Here is a 19,912-nt window from a genome sequence, read left to right as displayed (position 1 = left end):
AATGTCTCGTAATAATCATGACTTCGTGAGAGACTCTACTGTGACAAATACATGTTTATCATGCTAAATTGTTTAAGGAACGCTCAAGACTATTGTGTAGATCTAATTACTTTATCAATAGAATCACCAACAATTGCCTAATTATGTTGTAAATAGTTCTTCGATTAACACTTTTAAATCATTATTAGATAGTCATTTAATTGATTCAAGATTTATTTTTGTATAAGTCATTTAATTGATTCCAGAGTTATTTTTGTATAATTACTGCATTGATCGGGTATGCAGGCTGTGCCTTTACCCGTATTTAATCATAATCATAATCATGCGGATATGTGCTAATCGCCTTTTTACAATTAAGTTTTACAACACAAATACATGTATAGTTAAACTCACCAATTGTAACTAAATCTCTTCAACACGAAAAGACAAGTAATAAGACAACCTTGGAGACAACAGCCACGCAAGCCTATTCTGGTGTGTTTATTTAGTAGTAATATAAATTTTAAAGGCGTTTATTTACAACAGGACATAATTACGCGCCCCTCTATTGTCTCTGTACATACTTGCTTTTTCTTTACTATTCTCATTTCATTTCACAAGATCTCTTGGCAGGGGCGTAGCTTCTTCACTTGAATTAGTCAATGCTTGAAGTAGATCGAGATACTCTAATAGAACAGTCACATTTCTACAAGTGCCATATTTTTATATTGTAAAGTCTGTAAGTAGCTAGAACTATGCAATCCGATGCTAAGCAGAAGTTGTAACTATGCTAAATATTGATTGTTGTGTTACAGCTGTTTTGTGACTGCTCTAATAGAGTATCTTGATCGTTTCAATGCAGTACAAGATGAAAGGCAAAGTGTTGTTAAGGGTTTACTAGTTAAAATGGGTGTTAGTTGACTGCAGTTGCATGCCACTAACAGGGCCGTCCAGAGAAATTAGAGGGCCCAGGGAAAAGAGTTAAAGAGGGGCCCAGGGGCAAGGAAGGGTCTAGATCCTGACTGCTCTATTAGAGTATATCGATCTTTCTTTAAACAGGTATTCAAGTGGCCCCTTTCGGGCTGTGGTAGGGGGCAAAATACCTCAGTTACCCCCAATGTTGGCGGCCCTGGCCACTAAAATTACAGTTATATTTTAATATTCTGTCACTGTAATCTGGGGTTTCTGTCAAAACCATGGAAACTCACCTACTGTTATCAACAGTGCATTGCTTATTCTAACAAAAAGTATTGAAATCCCATCCAAAAACAGCTTATAGCTGTAAAAAAAGTGCGCGTCCAAGTAAAGCAGAGTTAACTGTGACAAAAAGTAATGATATCATAATGCGGCCATGTGCAAGGTGTGCAAGTTGTAAAATTAATATTAGCTAATCAGATAATACAATGTTATTGTTAAAGTGTTAATGAGAACTATGTGATGCTGCTAGTTTTTAAGTGTGTGAGCATCTTCATAAATGCCACATAAATTTAATTCTCAATAAAGCAATGTGTATAGATTCTCTGATAGTAATAAATAGTTTGAGTTTGGCCGCCTTTCCTGTATACAGCAATGCTACGAACAAAGGAAAGGCGGCCAAACTCAAACTATTTATTACTATCAGAGAATCTATACACATTGCTTTATTGAGAATTAAATTTATGTGGCATTTATGAAGATGCTCACACACTTAAAAACTAGCAGCATCACATAGTTCTCATTAACACTTTAACAATAACATTGTATTATCTGATTAGCTAATATTAATTTTACAACTTGCACACCTTGCACATGGCCGCATTATGATATCATTACTTTTTGTCACAGTTAACTCTGCTTTACTTGGACGCGCACTTTTTTTACAGCTATAAGCTGTTTTTGGATGGGATTTATTATTACGACAATGCTTTAGTGTTCAAAGTAATATTCCAATAATTTTACCTAAGTAAAAAAAAAAAAAAAAGACAAGTCCCAATAACATCGCAGTCATTTATAGAATTGAGGTCTGTTTTCTCATTATAGGGAATTTTTTTTGAAATAGTTGTTTCAATACTGACTGAAGATGGGTTAGGATAGGTACTGTAGTATTGGAACACTCTACTGTGGGGAGGGGGCAAAATACAGTTTTTGAGAGTGAGGATTTTTGATTTGCCTATGCAAGAGGAGTTTGAAGATGTTTTGTTGCAGTAAACAAACGGGTTATGGGTGTTTGTTTACATCCAATTGAAGTTATAATGCAATCGATCTTCACTGAGATTGCCTTTTCATGTAGTGAAGAAAAGTGATACAAGCACAAAGCCAGCAATTGATTCCCCTATTTATGGTGAACACGATAATTCAAATTTTAACTCCGCATATATATAGCTATAGACTATATAGAGTCTACACTGAGTGGAATCTCCGTTAGTATAAATTGACGACAAGAAAATTGTGTCAGATTAGTAAGAATGTCATATAACACTAAGTCTTTTAGGTACATAAAACAATGTCAGATACTCTGGATCACAGGTGTCCGATTAGAGAGTTTCACTGTACAGAAATCAGGGCAAAAGGAGCACAAACTAAAGTAAGGGGCGTGCATGGTCTCGACAAAACAGGTTTTGACGAGATACTTGCAGTAGTATTGGAAGCATACAAGACTTGTACTCAGAATTTGTAATGGTACTTTTACTCCATTTTCAACTAGTATAGATCAATTGATCAATCCGGCTGTACCGGTCGGTCTGGTCTGGCCCTTCGTGAAATTTACAGAACAAGTTAACCCATGCCTATGGCCTAACCAATGTTTTAAACAATGATCACTGACCTTACAATGCTACGTTAAAACGATGCTGAAACACCAACGAATCGGACAACACAAATCGCTACTGAAGGGAGTCACATGCCCATCTAGTCAAGCAATGTAAACAGTCACGTGGGGAGGATACTGTATCATGTTTTTCGGTTGGCGTTTTACGGTTTGTTGCAAACTTTCCGCAAACCTGTATAGGTGTCCACTGTACTAATCAGCTGTGCTGCCTGCCTAATAATTAGGTGTAGGTAAAAACAGTGACCAGGGGACCGAGGACGGGAGCTTGCATGCATGGTAGCTATCAAGTTTGTAGCTACAAATTAAATTACTAGTCTAGCTGTATTCACTATACATTTAGGCCACACCAAGTCAAACCTTAGTTTCTGGTCACCCGCCCGCATGGTAAACCTGGAACCCTAGTTTATGAGGACTATTATTAATATTACAGGTGCTTAAGTGCATGTGACCCAGCAAGACACTTATTTTTTACTGCAAAAGATCGAGATACTCTAATAGAGCAGTCAGGGATTCCAATAGAGCAGTCACACTACTCTTAACTCTAATATTAGGTATATATGCCACACTAATAAAATGTTTCTAACTATAGCTAGTTTTGTCCTTGATTATATAGCTGTTCAGATTATAACTGTTACTAATGCTTCTGTAACCAAAGTAATTTCAGTAGCATTAACTACTAGTCCATGCATGCAGATGGGCCATAGCTTTAACTATATAATTCAAATGTAGTCCTCTAATGATTAGTCTAGTAACTTCAAATTCTTTATCACTGAACACTGCAGGGGTATGGAAAGCCGGCAACATTCGGTGAGCTTAAACTTAAACTTTTCCATAACTAAAATTAGATTGGCAAGTAGAAACCCTTATAGTTTAAACATTCCCAGATGATCACTAAAAACACTAGTCTGGAGCACTCAATGACTCAAAACTTTGACAGTTACTTTTCTCAAGGTTTGCTGAATAGAAGGCTGGAAACACATAGCTAGTGGGCTAAGACTTCACATTTGAATGAAGAATTTCTGATGTGAAAATAGAAGTTAAATTTCATTTTGGAGCATGATCATTTGAACAACTTAGCTATAAGTCATAGTAATACTTTCCTGACATAGCTAATGAGACATTTATTTCACTTGGAAAGCATAAGTAGCTACATGAGCAAAACATTTCCTATAGTATATTCTAAATAAATAAATAAATATACTTAAATGCTATACATCAGTGTATAGCTAGCCATGATCCATCAACAACTTTCCTAGTGCATTGTTTGCCGAAGCACAACTACTTATGTTGTTGGTTAAGTTTGACTAAAAACAAAATCAACATGAATTTGCTAAATTGAGCAAATAATAGTACCATATACAGTATATTGTCACAGTATAGGGTCTATAGTCCTGAAGTCCTGATCATCCGCCCGCCCGCATCCATTTGTAGGCTTGGGAGTGACCAGAAACTAAGGTATGACTTGGAGTGGCCTAATAAGAAGTTATTTTCAGAATAGCTATATCCTTTTGATAATAATAATAATAATAATAATTAGGCATGCCTTATGATTCATGATAGCATTCACATGTACAGTAGCTACGACAGGAAGTTTCTGGGCACACAATGGTGCACACTGAGGTCAAAAGAGGTGTTCAATTTCAGCATAGCTAAACTGGTCTTTGTTCCTAGAAAAGATTTAAAGATGGATGTTGCATTAGAGTAGTTGACTGTTCCTGAGCATTTCGATTTTTAGCACTTTTACCACTACTGCTTCAATCTTAAACTTCACATTACTACTAAACGCCATTCACCTTAATGATGTAATAAAGTGCCACGCCTTACTTAACACATACTTGTACAGTCTACATATATGTGACCGTATTTGCATAAGGTACCTTTCCGAACATTTTACTTACCAGCAAACAAAACGATGTAACATTTCACTTCTTATACTGATTAAATTGCTGTTAACTAGTATGCAAATGTAGCCATTTTAATGTAACTGCATGCATGGAAAGTTTCAGAGAAGTGTATGTATGCATGGGATACTGGTCTTAACATGAGAGTCTATAGAAGAAAAGTATTCATGAAGAAATTATACCACAGAAAGTATGTGGAAGAAATTTTGATTACAAAAATCGAAAGCTACAACAGCACTACTTGCAGCACTACACAAGCTTGTGTGCTTAGTTGGCTTTATAACAAAGGCTAATCGATTACAGAGTACTGAGAGTAGTAAGAATATTAATATATGATTTCTTTAAGGTTTACCAATCATGATTCCCAACACATTTTAAAACCACTTTATCTATGATTTAAATGTCATGATCGGCCAATGGCATTATGAATACGAACTAATGTGGTTGCAGCAAATTATTTAGGGGGTTTCTCAGATTATGCAGCAATTTGTAATGTTTCCTGCAAGTTCTCTACCATGAAACTGAATTTTAAATGAAATTTAGAAACTTTATAATATCAGCAGGTTTTTAAGTGTATCATTAATTAACTGTATCAACATCAAAGAGAGGAATTCAGCATGATTGTTCTACAACAGTCACAAACACCTAGCTAGCTACATGTAGCATTGAATACTGTTAGCATTGCTACATCTTGTGGCTATAGCTAGTCTGAGAGCTGCTCCTCCTGATAAGAAACTTTGAAGTACTAACTACCATCTATAAGGGCTGAAGTATTAGTTTGGTTTTTATGAGGCAGCTTTATCAATTATTGGATCTGTTACTCAGTGTGCTGTTGGTCCTCTACAGTCTTATGCTGGCCAAACCCTTGTGGTGAGGCTGCATGCTATCCTTTAAATGAGGGGAATTTTCACTGATGAAAGCTCTGAAGGTCAGTAGCATTAAGAACATCCAGTACATTTGTCCTGCTTTTTCAAGCAGTGATAATCATTTGCTGATGAGTCTGAGGATGAGTCCACGTGTAAAAGCAGTGTAAGTTGGGTGGCAGCAAATCAAAATAGCCATAATTATAGTTCCTGAACCCAATTACTGATTTTATCAGAAACATAAGTAGTAGATCCAATAGCTACTCCAAGATGTGGTCTTCCACATCTGCAGTTGATTAGTATCAGCAAATAATCATCGAGCATGCTCTAAGTAATTTTCATTGACAATAACCAGAGGCTTCAGGAAAGTAACCAAAAGGTGGACCTAAGATTAAAACAAATCAGAGATCTTTCCACAAGCACTTGCACCATCTGCGTACCAAGCATAAATAACATTCTTGCATGAGTAGCCTATGAATTGGGGGTGTGGTAGTCACGACACAAGATGGTGTAGTCAGAGTGTCTCTTTGAGTAGTCTCTTTATTAGAGTAGCATCACCTTCAACATAATAATGGTCCATTATAACGTTACATGTTGATCAAGATGGTTACTTAAACCACACCTGCATCATATGATGTCTTTGTTGTCAACACATCGGCATCATTAAAATAAGTGTTAATGTTTATAACTCATGTGAATCATATTATATGAGACCACATAATAGAACAATTGGTATTGTAGTCTACATTTAGGGGACTGTTGGGAGAATTCTGCACATCAACAATCTTTTATATCTAATTTATATAGCCTACATAAATGAACTATTCATGTGAGATTGTGAACAACCAATGTAAGTCATGAATAATAATAGTCCAGTGGTGTATCTATAGATCCTCTCGTTTTAGGGCACAAAATAACTATGTACCTGCTGACAAGGCAGCCTAATCATGGGTCTGAAAATATACTAGAACTCCACCAACTATAGTATCACTAATGATTCTTTAGTCTTATTTAGTTTGCTACTAGACAGTCACTGCTTGTCTGAAAACTGTGACTGCTATATTAGAGTGGTTAACTGTTCTATTACAGTACTTCGATCTTGCATACAGATACCTCTTGTAGGGCACCAGAATTCTTCGGTAGAAGAGCCCAGGACCACCCTTAGATATGCCACTGCTTGATCCACATAATGTTTCTTTTACTATAGGATTTCAGGTCCACCTGTACATCCAACTTCGGCAGGCTTCCTTGATGGAAGGTGTATTCTGCCATACTTCAGCTGATGGCTGGACACGCCCAGCATACCGGTAATCAAATCAAAGTGATGAGACACAGCATAATTCATACATAAAGTAATACTGACTGTATTTATTCCGTCTATGTTTAGGTGTTGGAACTAATGGTCCAAATATTCTACTTTGGCTCAAATAAAAACAGACCACAGCCCCCAATAGTGAATAACATTAGAGTCATTTATAGATTTGAAGTTTGTTTTGTCTTGTTAGAAGGAGTTTATGAAAATAGTTGTTCCAATACTGAATAAAGGCGGGGGTTATTATAAGAACACTATTTTTGCTGTGAGATCTACTGACAGAGAAGAAAATGGCAGTTAAAATCAACACTGTGAATATATAACACATAACCTTTCTGGGTGCCTCTGGGAACCTCTCAGCAGGTTATTAAATAATATTATTATAGTCTTTGAAAGTGAATACTATCTATGGTTCTGTAGTAGCTCGCAGCACCATGTATGAATGATTTGACATCATTAACAGTAAACATACAACACGTGGTGCTCTATTTAGAGCAGTATCCTACATTCGGTGGTGCTAAATTATTAGCAATAGCACATCCAACTGATTCAAGATATAAGTATAGAGTGATGTACATTACTGAACTATATAATTCCTTATCAGAGTTAAAAAGGAACCTCTGCATGTGTTTGGAGGTTGTTTAATTGCATCATGGCTATATATGTATTTGTAGCTAGCTGGAAGCTGAAGGGAACATATAGCCCCACTTCCACTGAGGTTGTAGCTGCAGTACTAGTGTTTACATTAGTGTTGTAAACTAACACATCAACAATATAACCAAGTTTAATTTGAAGCTAAATCTGATACCAGCTCTTGCCTATCATAAGAAGTCAATGACAAATGTTGTATATACATACACACAACATAGCTAAATGTGTAGTCATGATATTAAAAAATAATATATACTATACTGAAACATTGTTACACAAAAGTTTTTATCACAAAAATTTTTTTGCACGAAAATAAAGCGAATTACGGTATTATATCTTGACAGTATGTCAACTGTTTACTTCCCAAGAGTCTTAGCCTCTTTCTTATCAATTATACAAATGAACGACATCCCAGGTGTACTTTGTCACAGCATTTTTTTTTGTTTACAGATATACCAAATGATTAAAACTCATAACAGTAACAAGTAACATGCATCTCCGATCCTCAGGATGACATGTGCATACCTACCAAACTGGAGCACAACATCCCACCTATACACATCATTCCATCTACCTGTCGTTCAATCAGGTATTACCCACATCTTGTACATCAATGTAATATCTCAGGGGAAGATCTAAGGCTTCTTAAAAGAGAGAGAGTCACCAGGTTTAAAGACAGGTGTGTGGACATTAATTTCATATGATAATTAAATTGTAAATAGAACTAGTGGTTTTATATAGTTAAACAGTGACATACTTTCTAGGTTATTTGCATAAAAACATGAGTTACACTGTAGGAATCAATGACAGTGTAAAGCATTCGTTAGTCATGACCTTAAAGTAATTTGTAGCAAACGACAGCCACTGGTCATGATTAATAGAAAAATCTGCATTTGTGACCGAATTTTGGAAATCACTCACATGGACGCATTTAACACCTAAAATATTTAATTATCAAATCATAAACTTTATAGTGTAAATCTACATTCTTAATACCTTAAATTACAAGAAAATTCTTGAAATATTTTCAAAGCTGTGCTCTGCTTCTATTAGCAACCCACTAAACTAATTATTTCACACGCGCCCATATGGGGGATTTTCTAAAATTCAGTCACATTTGCAGACCATGCTATGGGCCTTCTAGGAAAAGTTTGTGAATGAGTTACACTTGAGGGATTGTCTGTGTAGAGTATTTGATTGTTCTATTAGAGTATCTTAATTGATCTGGTATGAAACATGAAAGGAATATGCTTCTGTGGATTCACAGCATAGCAGAAGAATATTGAACCAAATAGAGTATACATATTATCTTAAACATGTATAGGCTCTTAGTGTGTATTGTTGCTACTGTAACCTAGGGTTAAAATTGTGTCCCCTGGATTTATCAATTCATTGCTTACATTTGATCAGCAACAGCCTTGATGGAATTCTCACCAACCCTAGATACCATTTAGTTAAAAGTCATATCTTTCACCTGTGAGATGCAAGCTATAATTCAATGGAGATCTAGCCAAAAAACATACCTGCATGATTATTTTCAATTACACAACATGGCTATATATACTTATATATACGTATTAGCATTAAAAGCTCTCATTAAAGCTTTAGGATCAATATTGCATGTCTCTTAGGTCTTCTTCAACAGTTGCTCAAGATAATTAACAGGCTATATACAACTGATCAAACAGTGCTTTTATTTTCAATTGAATATGTAAACCAGGAAATTCTATCAGACATGGATCTATTAACAATCACTTTCAAAACTCAGTAACACTTTTGCTTAGACACCTGGGTGCAGGTTTCTTACAAGTGACAAATAAATTTTGATTCTGTATTATATTCCAGTCACTCTCCATTATCCGAACTGTGGAATTGACTGTTCTATTAAAGTATTTTGTCAAAGGTGTGAACAAAGTTCTGTATATAAATGAATGGGCTTTAATTTCTAAACTCTTAAATTGTTTGAACTCATACAGGGCCATCCAATGAGTTAAGGAACCATGTACTGAATTGCCTAAGACATGTATTACTTGGTGAACAAAACCCTCAGGAATGTACTTAATGGTCAAGTCCAGTATGCCTCCATGATCGTGGAGGTGTTATCCACCCTAGTCATGACTGTGTACAACTTTCAATCCCACTGATTTACTTAGACTATTACCGTGTAGTATCTGTGTTGAAATTTCAGTCATCTCTATAGTCCTGTTCATTAGTGAAGAATTTGTTAAATGTCGCAACTCTGATGCTATAACAGAGTGGTGTAATAATTTTTTGTATATTGTACAATTGGAGTAACTTAAGTAATGTAAGCTTGGAGAAAATAACATTGCATTGCATGTACAATTTAACTTTACAAGTCACAACACGGTATACTAAATAATGATGTTTAATGATGGTGGTGATCATGATGGTCATCATGGCTGTGACTTGGTACAAATGACACTCCAGCAAATAATGAGAACCCCAACAGAATAGCTAGGATTAGTATTAGTCTATGTTTGTGATGATGTGGCTTAACATTGATCAGTTCATATCCAATCACCTCAATAAAAGCAATGAATAAAAATGTACCAGTTGCCAAGCTCAACAAAACGGCATTGAGTACAGTAACCGTCACAGACTTGCCGTTGCTGACAGCTAAGGCTATACCCACACCACCACCAATAGGACTGGCCAGGGCAAAGACAGCTGTTAACAGTAAGATGCTCTTCAGAGCTACTTGTACTGTGACAAAGTTTATTCCCAAAGAAAATGCCAGAATTATCTTATGAATTATGATGGCTGCAAACACTTGGAATACCTATAGGTGTAATGAATGATACATACAGCCTAAAACATATTTGTACTCACTTGACTTGTCTCTTCCTCTAATCCCAAAGCCAATCCTTCAAATATAGAATGGACTGAGAGAGCAAGTGCCACAGTGAAAGCATGAAGGTTGCTCTGGTTACTTTTCTTTGTTACAGGCTTCACATCATCATGCTCCAGCAATTTAATTACATCACTAGTATCCTTCATACCAGTGTTCTTCAATAAGTGAGTTCCCTCTGCAAACTCAGTCGTCTCTTCTTTTCTGTCATCAATTTCTGTACAAACAAGTTGATATAAGATCTCAGCTCTTACATACTGTAATCCACAGTTAATGTACTTTATTAACAGTAAATCATTACTCTCTATCAATTGAACTACAGTGAAAACACTTCATGCAAATTTGTATGAAATCTGTGGTTACGTATGCATGTGAGTTTTTATGGTAAATTATCTATAGTACTACAATGGTGGTGGGTAGTACCAAAGCGAGGCCTAGTTGACATTAGGCTGTATACATGTGACAATTTTCATAGGTGAGATGGTAGTATGCTATTTCTACTCTACCATGTATATACAAATTTTTGAGGATACGTAATTTCACCAGATTTTGTAGTTGGTAGATTTTACACAAAATTTTCTTTCTCAAAAATCAACCATGGCCAGAATTAGCTCTATGCTATATTGTAACCTGAATGAAAACCAAGTGATTCTTGAAAGTCTAAAATTCACTAATCCACAAAAATTACTGTTGCACTTTGAAAATTTGTACATGTGCACTAAGTAAACACATATGCATGCACAACATTACAATGATATGCATTTCATGGTATGTGTCTGAACGTCAGGAATATCTGTGCAAATTACTCAGTTTCAAGGGGTCGGGTATACATATTCCCTTCTGGCAGAACCAGTAACTGATGAAAGGTTACACCAAGAAAGTCAAGCAACCCTTAACCTGGTTAAGTATAAGGTTTTAAACACTTGATCAACTGCTTGGTTTTTAAATTTTATAAAAGGTGTGTTATGAAGCAAAGCATTGTACTTCATTGAATGCCTCATGTTCAATTCGTATAACACACTACACCATACCATATGCATGCACGAGCAAAGCTTATGGCAGCCATGTGAAACACAGCTATTGCTGCCCAGCAAACTAGCACTGAGATTCCCGCGTACCACTCAAGCACTTAAGCCTTGTGTAGGGCTAGTAACCGGCAACAGGTCTTAGCGGTGTTGCGTTGTTGCAGAACCCAAAGTTCTACAATAACCCAAGTGACATGGACAGTTGGGCATTTGCTTCTCCAGTAACCACCAGGTACCCATTGCGATGTTACAGCTAGGTGGGCTGCTTCCCTAGTTTACACCCCCAATATACAGCTGAGTAGGCTGGAACAATGTGAGTACAGTTTCTTGCTTATAGAAACAACATTAACACCAAATTGGCATAATCGGGCATTCTGCCTGGAACCTTTAGATTACCAGGCCAATGCTCTAGCCACTTGGATATGCTGCAACACTCATGCACACATTGAGACGCACACACTGCGCTACACAAACATCACATATCTTATGGAGCAGGTCAGGTAGCTATAGCTAAATGTCTCACTCACCTGTTGTGGATCCAAAGCGGATGTTTAATTTAGAATCACTCCTACACAATGGTGCTATTTGTTCCAATGCCTCTTCATAGTAAGCAGGCTTACACGACACCACAACGTTCTCAATTACCAGCACAAAGAGGAAGCCAACACAGACTACGAATTGTGCAAAAGGATACTCCACTTCCTGTTCTAAAAGATCCTCGAGAGCTTCATCCATTTTGTCTTTGCTTTCAGTGAGGAGATGGAGAAAGCCTATATGAAGAGCTTGGCTACACACATCACTACTATACTGAATATACTTACCAGTAGCTACAAATACCCCTCCTCCAAAGCAATTAAAAACTGACAAGATGAATTTTCTACGATCTGAGTCGCTGTTCTTCACACGCGGAATTCGCATAATACAGAACGGTAACAGCACGAAAATCACAGTGACAATAACCATTACAACCAGTAGAATGGATTTTATCACGGTTACCGACGCCATTTTGACTTGTACCAGACAGAATCGCTCGATGAATCGCCCGATGAATCTTCACAAAGGACCTTCAACATACGCTGTTATTTACCAGTAAGCTTAATGCCTGTACTTCCTAGATAGTACACATTTACAATACAACTGCAGTAACTCACGACCACACGGCTCTATTATTTGCACATCAGTAGTCACGAGTGCCATGTAGGGTGGAGTGCCTCAGTTGTACATGTTCCGTATATTTACGCGCATGCTCTGAGGTTTCCGGCACTTAATTTTTGGCATGGAATAGTTTTAATAAAAGTACTAGACTAAATTGCAGTAATGATTATGGTTCTTCACTAAATCATGGGCGGTGAAGGGGCTTAGCTACAAAGCACTTGTTAAAATAGTTGATGTGTAGCAAAATGTGTCACAAACTGTGGCAGCTAGGCTCTCCTCAAGCTAGCATGGTATGCAATGAACCGATTTGGTCTTAGCCTATATTTGCATCAACATGTCATTGGTATACACAGCGAAACTCACTAATAGTTACGAGTTGACACGATTTCCGTACTTGAAACCTGCCATTTCTCGAGACGAGCTAGACGTACGGATACGAAATAAATTTCGTGATACATTGGATACGCCAATCGTATAAGAATCCGTAACTATTACGGTTTGACACGATAATAAAATGGCCGAGACAACTTTGTCTTCACAAAGCCTAGCTAGGAGTCAAGCGAAATAGAAAGCGACAGTTTTGTGATCACTGCCACAAAGAAGTGTCCAAGTCTACGTATTATCGGCACAAGTTAATGCATACAGAAGACTCGGATCTCGAGGAGGACGCAAGTAGAGAACTTCTGGAATTCCCCGAAAATGGAAACGAAGAGGACTTTGTTGAGATATCTAACGTGAGTTATGTGTGAGCGTGAGTTATGTGTGAGCGTGAGTTATGTGTGAGCGTGAAATTGGTTGTAGAAAGAAAATTGGAGAGGGATGACAAGAAATAAGCGCCATCAAAGAAAATTTATACAACTTGAGTTGTTTGAACCGCTAAAACAGCCAGCTGTACAGTCCAACCAGCTCGGAAATTGGCTAGTCCTAGAGAGTGGAATCAGAAATCCCAGTGGTCAATTCTTCGAGCATTTTGATTAATTAACACAATGACCCATTACAATACTCGAGGTAAGAAGTCAGCACACATAATTTCTACATATCACTGCTTCATATACAGGTATGGATGCCAACCGTGGCACACCTCAGGGTTCAGGTCGGACCATTCAATCACGAACTCCACAAGGCCGAGGTAAGAAGTCAGCACACATAATTTCTACATATCACTACTTCATATACAGGTATGGATGCCAACCATGGCACACCTCAGGGTTCAGGTCGGACCGTTCAATCACAGACTCCACAAGGCCGAGGTAAGAAGTCAGCACACATAATTTCTACATATCACTACTTCATGTACAGGTATGGATGCCAACCGTGGCACACCTCAGGATCCAGGTCGGACCATTCAATCACGGACTCCACAAGGCCGAGGTAAGCAGTCAGCACACATGATTTCTACATATCACTACTTCATATACAGGTATGGATGCCAACCGTGGCACACCTCAGGATCCAGGTCGGACCAGTCAATCACGGACTCCACAAGGCTGAGGTAAGAAGTCAGCACACATAATTTCTACACAATATTATCACTACTTATATTTAGGTATGGATGCCAACCGTGGCACACCTCAGGGACCAGATCACAGCTTTCAATCACAGACTCCACAAGGCCGAGGTAAGAAGTCAGCACATGTAATTTCTACATATCACTACTTTATATACAGGTATGGATGCCAACTGTGGCACACTTCAGGATCCAGGTCAGACCATTCAATCACAGACTCCACAAGGCCGAGGTAAGAAGTCAGCACACATAATTTCTACACAATATTATCACTACTTATATCTAGGTATGGATGCCAACCGTGGCACACCTCAGGGACCAGATCACAGCTTTCAATCACAGACTCCACAAGGCCGAGGTGAGAAGTCGCAGACTTAATTTCTGCATATCACTACTTCTCCAATAGATATGGATGCCAACCGTGGCACACCTCAAAGATTAGAGCAACAAATTACTTCAAGGACTCGAGGTGAGAAGGCAACAGGCCAAATTTATTCTGTGTGTTACTTGGGTACCACTAGGTGTGGATAATAGGAACAGTCATTTGGTTGGATTCTATGCGAGATCTAGACAAGAGCAGCATAGTGAACCTGTGACCTCAGCAATTGAGGGGAAACTTGACCAGATGGCTGCTATGATGCAAAGTCAGCAGGAAGCACTATCAAAGTTTGCCATGGACAATCAGGCATTGAGGATGACCGTAGAAGCCTTAAAAGAAGAAGTTGGGTCAATGAGAGAAGAGATAGCAAACTTACAGTCTGCCGGTCAGGAAGGTACCACACCAGACGAAGCACTTGCTAGCTCTAATGATGAACGTCTCGATACCAATTTGAGTGTAAGTACTACAGTATTCATTAACAGTTAATATTAGAGAAGCTTTTATGTAAGTGCTTAAGTATTAGTTGCTGCATCTTACTTGATTGCATTGCCATGTGCAGGTGGATTAATAAACTTTCATTTGTTTATTTACCTTGTGTTGGATTGATACTTCTGCAACCGTTATCATGGCTAACTGATCATATTTGTAGGGAGATGTTAAGAAGCTATGTGAAGAATTCGATGCTGATTTTGATTTAGAAGAAAGGTACGAAATAGCAAATGACAACAAATATTGATGTAATTAAACCAGGCGCACGCCCACAGCCAGCCGAAGGCCGGCTGTGGGCGCGCGTCTGGTTTACTGAACTTGTTTCCCGAAAAACGTGTATGTGTACCTATGTATGTTTGTCTGTACGCACCCACGTGAGCAAACCATTAGCTCAGTGGTAAAAACAGCTTATCCACAACAAGTTAAGGCTAAACAAAGCCTTTAGTGAACCACCGCACTGGTGAGCTTTGGCTTGAAGGTGGTTTCTTTTCCGAGGTTTAAAACCGGCGCAGCAACTCTCCACAGGCTTCGAAATTGGCTTTCCTAGTGGGCTGTTCAGGTGTTCTACAACTGAAAAACGCCGTAGTAGGCCTCATAGGCTCCCAGTAGATGCGTATCTCGCCGTTCTAAAAGTGGGCGTGACCCGTACTTACGCAAACGAAAATGAAGAGCAGCCCGGTGGCTTTAGGGTTTGAGAGATTATATTCGTAGAAGACGGTGTACACTAATAAATTGGGGCAGGTAATGTTGAGTGATAGCTGGTATTAGCTAGTACAGCAAAGAGAACTTAAATTTTAGTGGCAAATTATGGTGAAGTGCATTTGAAATAGTGCTGAAATAACTATTCGATAATTTGCTACTAGCATTATTCGATTCGTTAAAGACTGCCCTTCAAATCACTGAGCATTGCTCTATTGTTGTCTTGTGTTTGTGATTATATGAGGTGAAGAGCATATAAAGCCAGATCGGATTCGGTAGATTTCAAATTTCACTTTTCTGCAACTCTGCTATTGCATTTTGCCGTATTCTGTGTTTTCAATAATTATTCTACTTAATCATCTTCCTCAACTGTTAGTCATCCATCTCTAAGCAAATAAAAAAAAAATATGAAGGTTAAATCCTGCTTTAACTTTCACCTGTTAATAGAAAGGTGTCTGCAATAAATTAGGGCTATTAACTTAGAGCGATAGCTGATATTAGCTAGTACAGCAGAAAGAACTGAAGTTTTTGTACCTAACTGCACTTTAAGCACCACGTGACGTGGAGCATTTATTAGAATACACATGGAGTGTGTGTGTGTGTGTGTGTGTGTGTGTGTGTGTGTGTGTGTGTGTGTGTGTGTGTGTGTGTGTGTGTGTGTGTGTGTGTGTGTGTGTGTGTGTGTGTGTGTGTGTGTGTGTGCGCCAATAGTTTAAAAAGAGCCCTGGTAACAAGGTATTAGTTTGTTTGCATAACTACTGTAAGTTATTTGCTACTAGAAACTTATTTAATGATGGTTGAAAATGTAGGAAATGTGGTAAGTCTTCACTCCTTAGTATGTATTGCCAATATGGATCTGGTACCGATACCAGTAATATAGGCAGTGATACTACGTAATGTCAGTATTGGTACTTTTCTACTTTAGAGTGATTCTATTTCAAGATCGTCCTGAGAATTGCTGAGCATAGTTTTAGTGTTGTCTCATCTTCGCCTTGTAGGGATATTCAAAGTTTTGCTTATTCTGTAATTCTGCCATTCCATTATTCCATATTTTGCCTTTTCTCACCTAATTGTTCATTGTCAAGTGACTCAAGTCGTCTTTTCATTGCACTTGAGAACTGCAGAATTTTGGCTCAAATATTTCAAAAGAAATTTACAGTGACCAGCACTGAAGTTTTAAAATAAATCATCTTCCTCTATAATTCAAGGTTGTTTTAAGTAAATTCTGCATCGTGATTTTCTGAATGATTGGGGTTATAATTATGATTGACCAGCCAACATTTTGGCTGCATTGAAGTAAGAGCAATGTCACCAGGTGATATTTGTACCTTCATGAGACTACACCTAATTGAGACTACGGTACGCATAGTATGCTTTAAAGTTTCGTCGCTAATGAGGTACTTAGACCCTTTATTTACATATTACTAAATTGGTCAGCTTTTAGCAACTCCTGCTGTATATACTTTAAAAATTGATGGAACATGTACATATAGTTTTTTTGTTTAAAATCTGGGATTTGCAAGGCATACTGGTATATATTGTTTGAGTCATGTAACGTAGTACACATTACATATTTTATTTACATATATAGATGTTGGTTATTAATATTAGAGGCAGTTCATCGTTACTACGAATCCCGTAGACGAAAGCTAGTTACTGATGTGAGGCCTGACAGGGTGGCTATTAAAGAAGCCAATGACAGGAACACCAAAGTGAGGAGCAGGCAGAAAGCGGTTAGTTTTCTTTGGGTGCATCAATAAATTTCAATATTGTGGAAACAGTTGTATGATCGTCGCAAGAAGCTATGCGCGACGAAAGAAGAAAAGAAAAGATGGAGAGAAATCATACCAGCCTATATGACTGAAGAGAGTGATGACGGTGAAGGCTCTTACAGAACACATTCACCATCGTGGCGATCTACTGGTTAGTTACATTACATGAATGGTATTTCTTACAACAAGGCTGATTTTATGGTCTCCCTGATAGAACTAGAAGACTTCATTCAAGAGCTGGATCAAAGGTGGACAGTGAAAAGTGTATTGAAGAAGCCCAGAGTAGTGTCTACTCCACTAGTGTGTGAGGCCCCGAGGGGAGCTCCAGCTTGGGCAGTGAGAGCACGGTCAATAAGTCCTACTATGTGTTAACTTATAATTAGTATAGTGTAACAGATGATACATTTTAGGTAACAACTGCTTATCATGATGCACCACAAAATGGTCACCAGTTGCAATCCTCCTATACTGAAGTGGAACAGGTGTGTACACAGCTAAGCTGTATCATTTGTGATTTTATTTTGACCACTACAGGTTGAAGATCCAGCTGTTGCTAGTGGTGGTACAGGTCATGATCAGATGCACGCAGCTTATGATTCTGAGGTACGTACTACGTATGACATAGCAAAAACCTCTTCTGATGGCTATTATCTATTTTCAGAGCCTCACACACTATCCTCTGCCGCAAGATGATTATTCAGATGTATGTGTGTACAGTATAAAAGTTCATATGTTTAGTTTAGCTGCACATTGCAAAGGGATATTCACCTTCACCGTACTATGCTCGCAACATACAGCCTCCACAAGACCAGTACTATCTTCAGGTAAATTAACCTACAAAATCTTCCGTGTGATGTACCTTAACTGGTTGTATTACAGTTCAGTCAACGACCAGATAACAATGATCATTGCATTAACGTAAGTGTCAAAGTGTCGATTAGGCTTACATTTACATATTATTGATTTTGTAGCACTATGAAGAATCATTGCCATCACAGCAGGTGAGTTGTTTGTGTATAATTTGTCATTACTGTAAATAATAAGCATTGCATACTGAATATTGGGTTATTTCAATGGGATTGCTTTATACACTACCATCATGTTAACGTTTGAGAAGAAAGTTTGTTGATTGATACTTTGGCAATATAACAGCAAATCTAAGGCGTTTTGCTTGAAATGTTAAGATTGAGTTTGTGTGGTAAAAGCTTGGCTACATCCATACATTATTGATATGTGACCAAAAGCACAGCTAGTTTTGCAATTTTCTGAAACTTTTTATAATAACTTCTTGGTTATATATAGAGAAAAACCGATGGCCTGGGATGTCCAAAGTTTTAGCCTTAGTTTTAGAAAACAGCAATAGAGTGAAATAATGAATTTGTACATGTCTACAGTATGTGAAAAATAAGCCACAGAAGGTAACGTGTAATCCATCATAACTCATGAAGGAATTGAAGCAAGCCGCTAGGACTTGGCTCCTTTCTTCCTTATGAAATTGAACACCTAGTAAGGTGTAGTGGCTGGGCGTCCTGCATGGTATTGGAAACCTTACAACTATGAAGGCAGTTGATAGCCCACAAATATGCATCATAAGTTGGCCTATGGGACGTGCCTTGTACAAGTGTAGCCACAACCGTGTTGTTAATCCTTATTGTAGTACCTTTGTAACCATTTTCCACTTATGCTAGCGGTTTGGGTGAATTTAGCAGTAGCTTGAAAGAAACATCCAGCCCGCTATTTGAGACATTGTACAAAATTATATGTATATGCTAAATTATTTATTTTTCCTTAGGGTCAGTATGCAACACCTCCAAATCTTGTAAGTAAATTTTTTGCTGTTGAAATAAGTGGTTATTTGGTGCATATTTCTAGGTACACCAAGTTGATTTGGCTGATCCGGTGGTTGCCATATTTGAAGATTCAGACTAACATTTTATTTCTTTTTAATGCACGGAAAATGTAATATCTAGTATACGGAAAATTTAATATACCTATACGGAAAATGGCTAGTTTTACGGGATCTAGTTTTACTGGGACGAAGTTCAGCATGCTTTGATACTACCGCGACGGTGTTGCTGGGTGTTAATAGAGGACTGCTGATACGGCAAAGGATGCTTTGATACTACCGCGACGGAGGTACTGGGTGTTGATAGAGAGCTACTGTTACGGTGCCAGACAGAATTCCGTCTCCAAGAAATGGTCCCACGACGAAGCAAGACGACTGATGATACGAAATCTGATACGAACGCTGTATCCACTCGTAACCAATCCACGACGGTATGTTATACGTACAAGGACAAGGTCGTCATAGACTACCAGTTTCGCTGTGATACTCTATACTGGTTAGGAAAGTGCACACAGGAATGGAATCAGAGAACTTGTTAGTGGATAGGCTACTGTTTAAAATTATGATATATGAGGAAAAGGTATGCCTCCCTTTAGCTGGATGGGAAAAGGAAAAGGGTGCTCTAATGTGATTCTGTAAAAAGGAGGGTATATATAGTG

The 19,912-nt window shown here is 37.9% G+C and overlaps 2 protein-coding genes across 12 annotated transcripts; one reads left to right on the top strand and one right to left on the bottom strand.

Moving 5' to 3' along the window:
- Positions 1–9,760: 9,760 nt before the first annotated feature.
- On the bottom strand, positions 9,761–13,038 carry LOC136253447 (zinc transporter ZIP3-like). 2 transcript variants are annotated; one of them, XM_066046130.1, is made up of 5 exons: positions 12,558–13,038; positions 12,228–12,508; positions 11,934–12,176; positions 10,363–10,598; positions 9,761–10,312 (listed from the first exon to the last, which is right to left on the bottom strand). In XM_066046130.1, exons 2-5 carry the CDS (start codon positions 12,409–12,411, stop codon positions 9,899–9,901), a joined length of 1,077 nt encoding a protein of 358 aa, XP_065902202.1. In that variant the 5' UTR covers positions 12,412–12,508; positions 12,558–13,038; the 3' UTR covers positions 9,761–9,898. The 2 variants fall into 2 exon arrangements, with proteins under 2 accessions (XP_065902202.1, XP_065902203.1); XM_066046131.1 differs by having other exon boundaries at positions 12,228–12,470.
- On the top strand, positions 12,919–19,410 carry LOC136253444 (uncharacterized). Of its 10 annotated transcripts, none has more exons than XM_066046119.1 (22): positions 12,919–13,295; positions 13,363–13,569; positions 13,619–13,690; positions 13,740–13,811; positions 13,861–13,932; positions 14,108–14,179; positions 14,229–14,300; positions 14,355–14,426; positions 14,475–14,537; positions 14,590–14,903; positions 15,097–15,152; positions 17,227–17,347; positions 17,417–17,558; positions 17,622–17,743; positions 17,818–17,889; positions 17,942–18,010; positions 18,069–18,110; positions 18,166–18,231; positions 18,287–18,325; positions 18,379–18,408; positions 19,200–19,226; positions 19,280–19,410. In XM_066046119.1, exons 2-22 carry the CDS (start codon positions 13,548–13,550, stop codon positions 19,334–19,336), a joined length of 1,674 nt encoding a protein of 557 aa, XP_065902191.1. In that variant the 5' UTR covers positions 12,919–13,295; positions 13,363–13,547; the 3' UTR covers positions 19,337–19,410. The 10 variants fall into 10 exon arrangements, with proteins under 10 accessions (XP_065902191.1, XP_065902197.1, XP_065902192.1 ...); XM_066046125.1 differs by having other exon boundaries at positions 12,920–13,295; positions 17,278–17,347; XM_066046121.1 differs by having other exon boundaries at positions 12,923–13,295; positions 17,278–17,368.
- The last annotated feature ends 502 nt before the right edge of the window (positions 19,411–19,912 follow it).

Source organism: Dysidea avara, chromosome 4, assembly GCF_963678975.1.
Source record: "Dysidea avara chromosome 4, odDysAvar1.4, whole genome shotgun sequence".
Taxonomy (NCBI): Eukaryota; Metazoa; Porifera; class Demospongiae; order Dictyoceratida; family Dysideidae; genus Dysidea; species Dysidea avara.
Note: the sequence above shows the minus strand (reverse complement) of the source record. Positions and strands in the feature narration are given on the sequence as shown.

Coding starts and splice junctions, on each gene's coding strand:
- LOC136253447 (XM_066046130.1), bottom strand. CDS start 12,411: ATGGCGTCGGTAACCGTGATAAAATCCATTCTACTGGTTGTAATGGTT. Junction 12,177..12,227: donor AGGGGTATTTGTAGCTACTG/GTAAGTATATTC, acceptor CTCTTCATATAG/GCTTTCTCCATCTCCTCACT. Junction 10,313..10,362: donor TAGAGGAAGAGACAAGTCAA/GTGAGTACAAAT, acceptor TTACACCTATAG/GTATTCCAAGTGTTTGCAGC.
- LOC136253444 (XM_066046118.1), top strand. CDS start 13,548: ATGACCCATTACAATACTCGAG. Junction 13,933..14,107: donor ACGGACTCCACAAGGCCGAG/GTAAGCAGTCAG, acceptor ACTTATATTTAG/GTATGGATGCCAACCGTGGC. Junction 18,326..18,378: donor ACAATGATCATTGCATTAAC/GTAAGTGTCAAA, acceptor TTGATTTTGTAG/CACTATGAAGAATCATTGCC.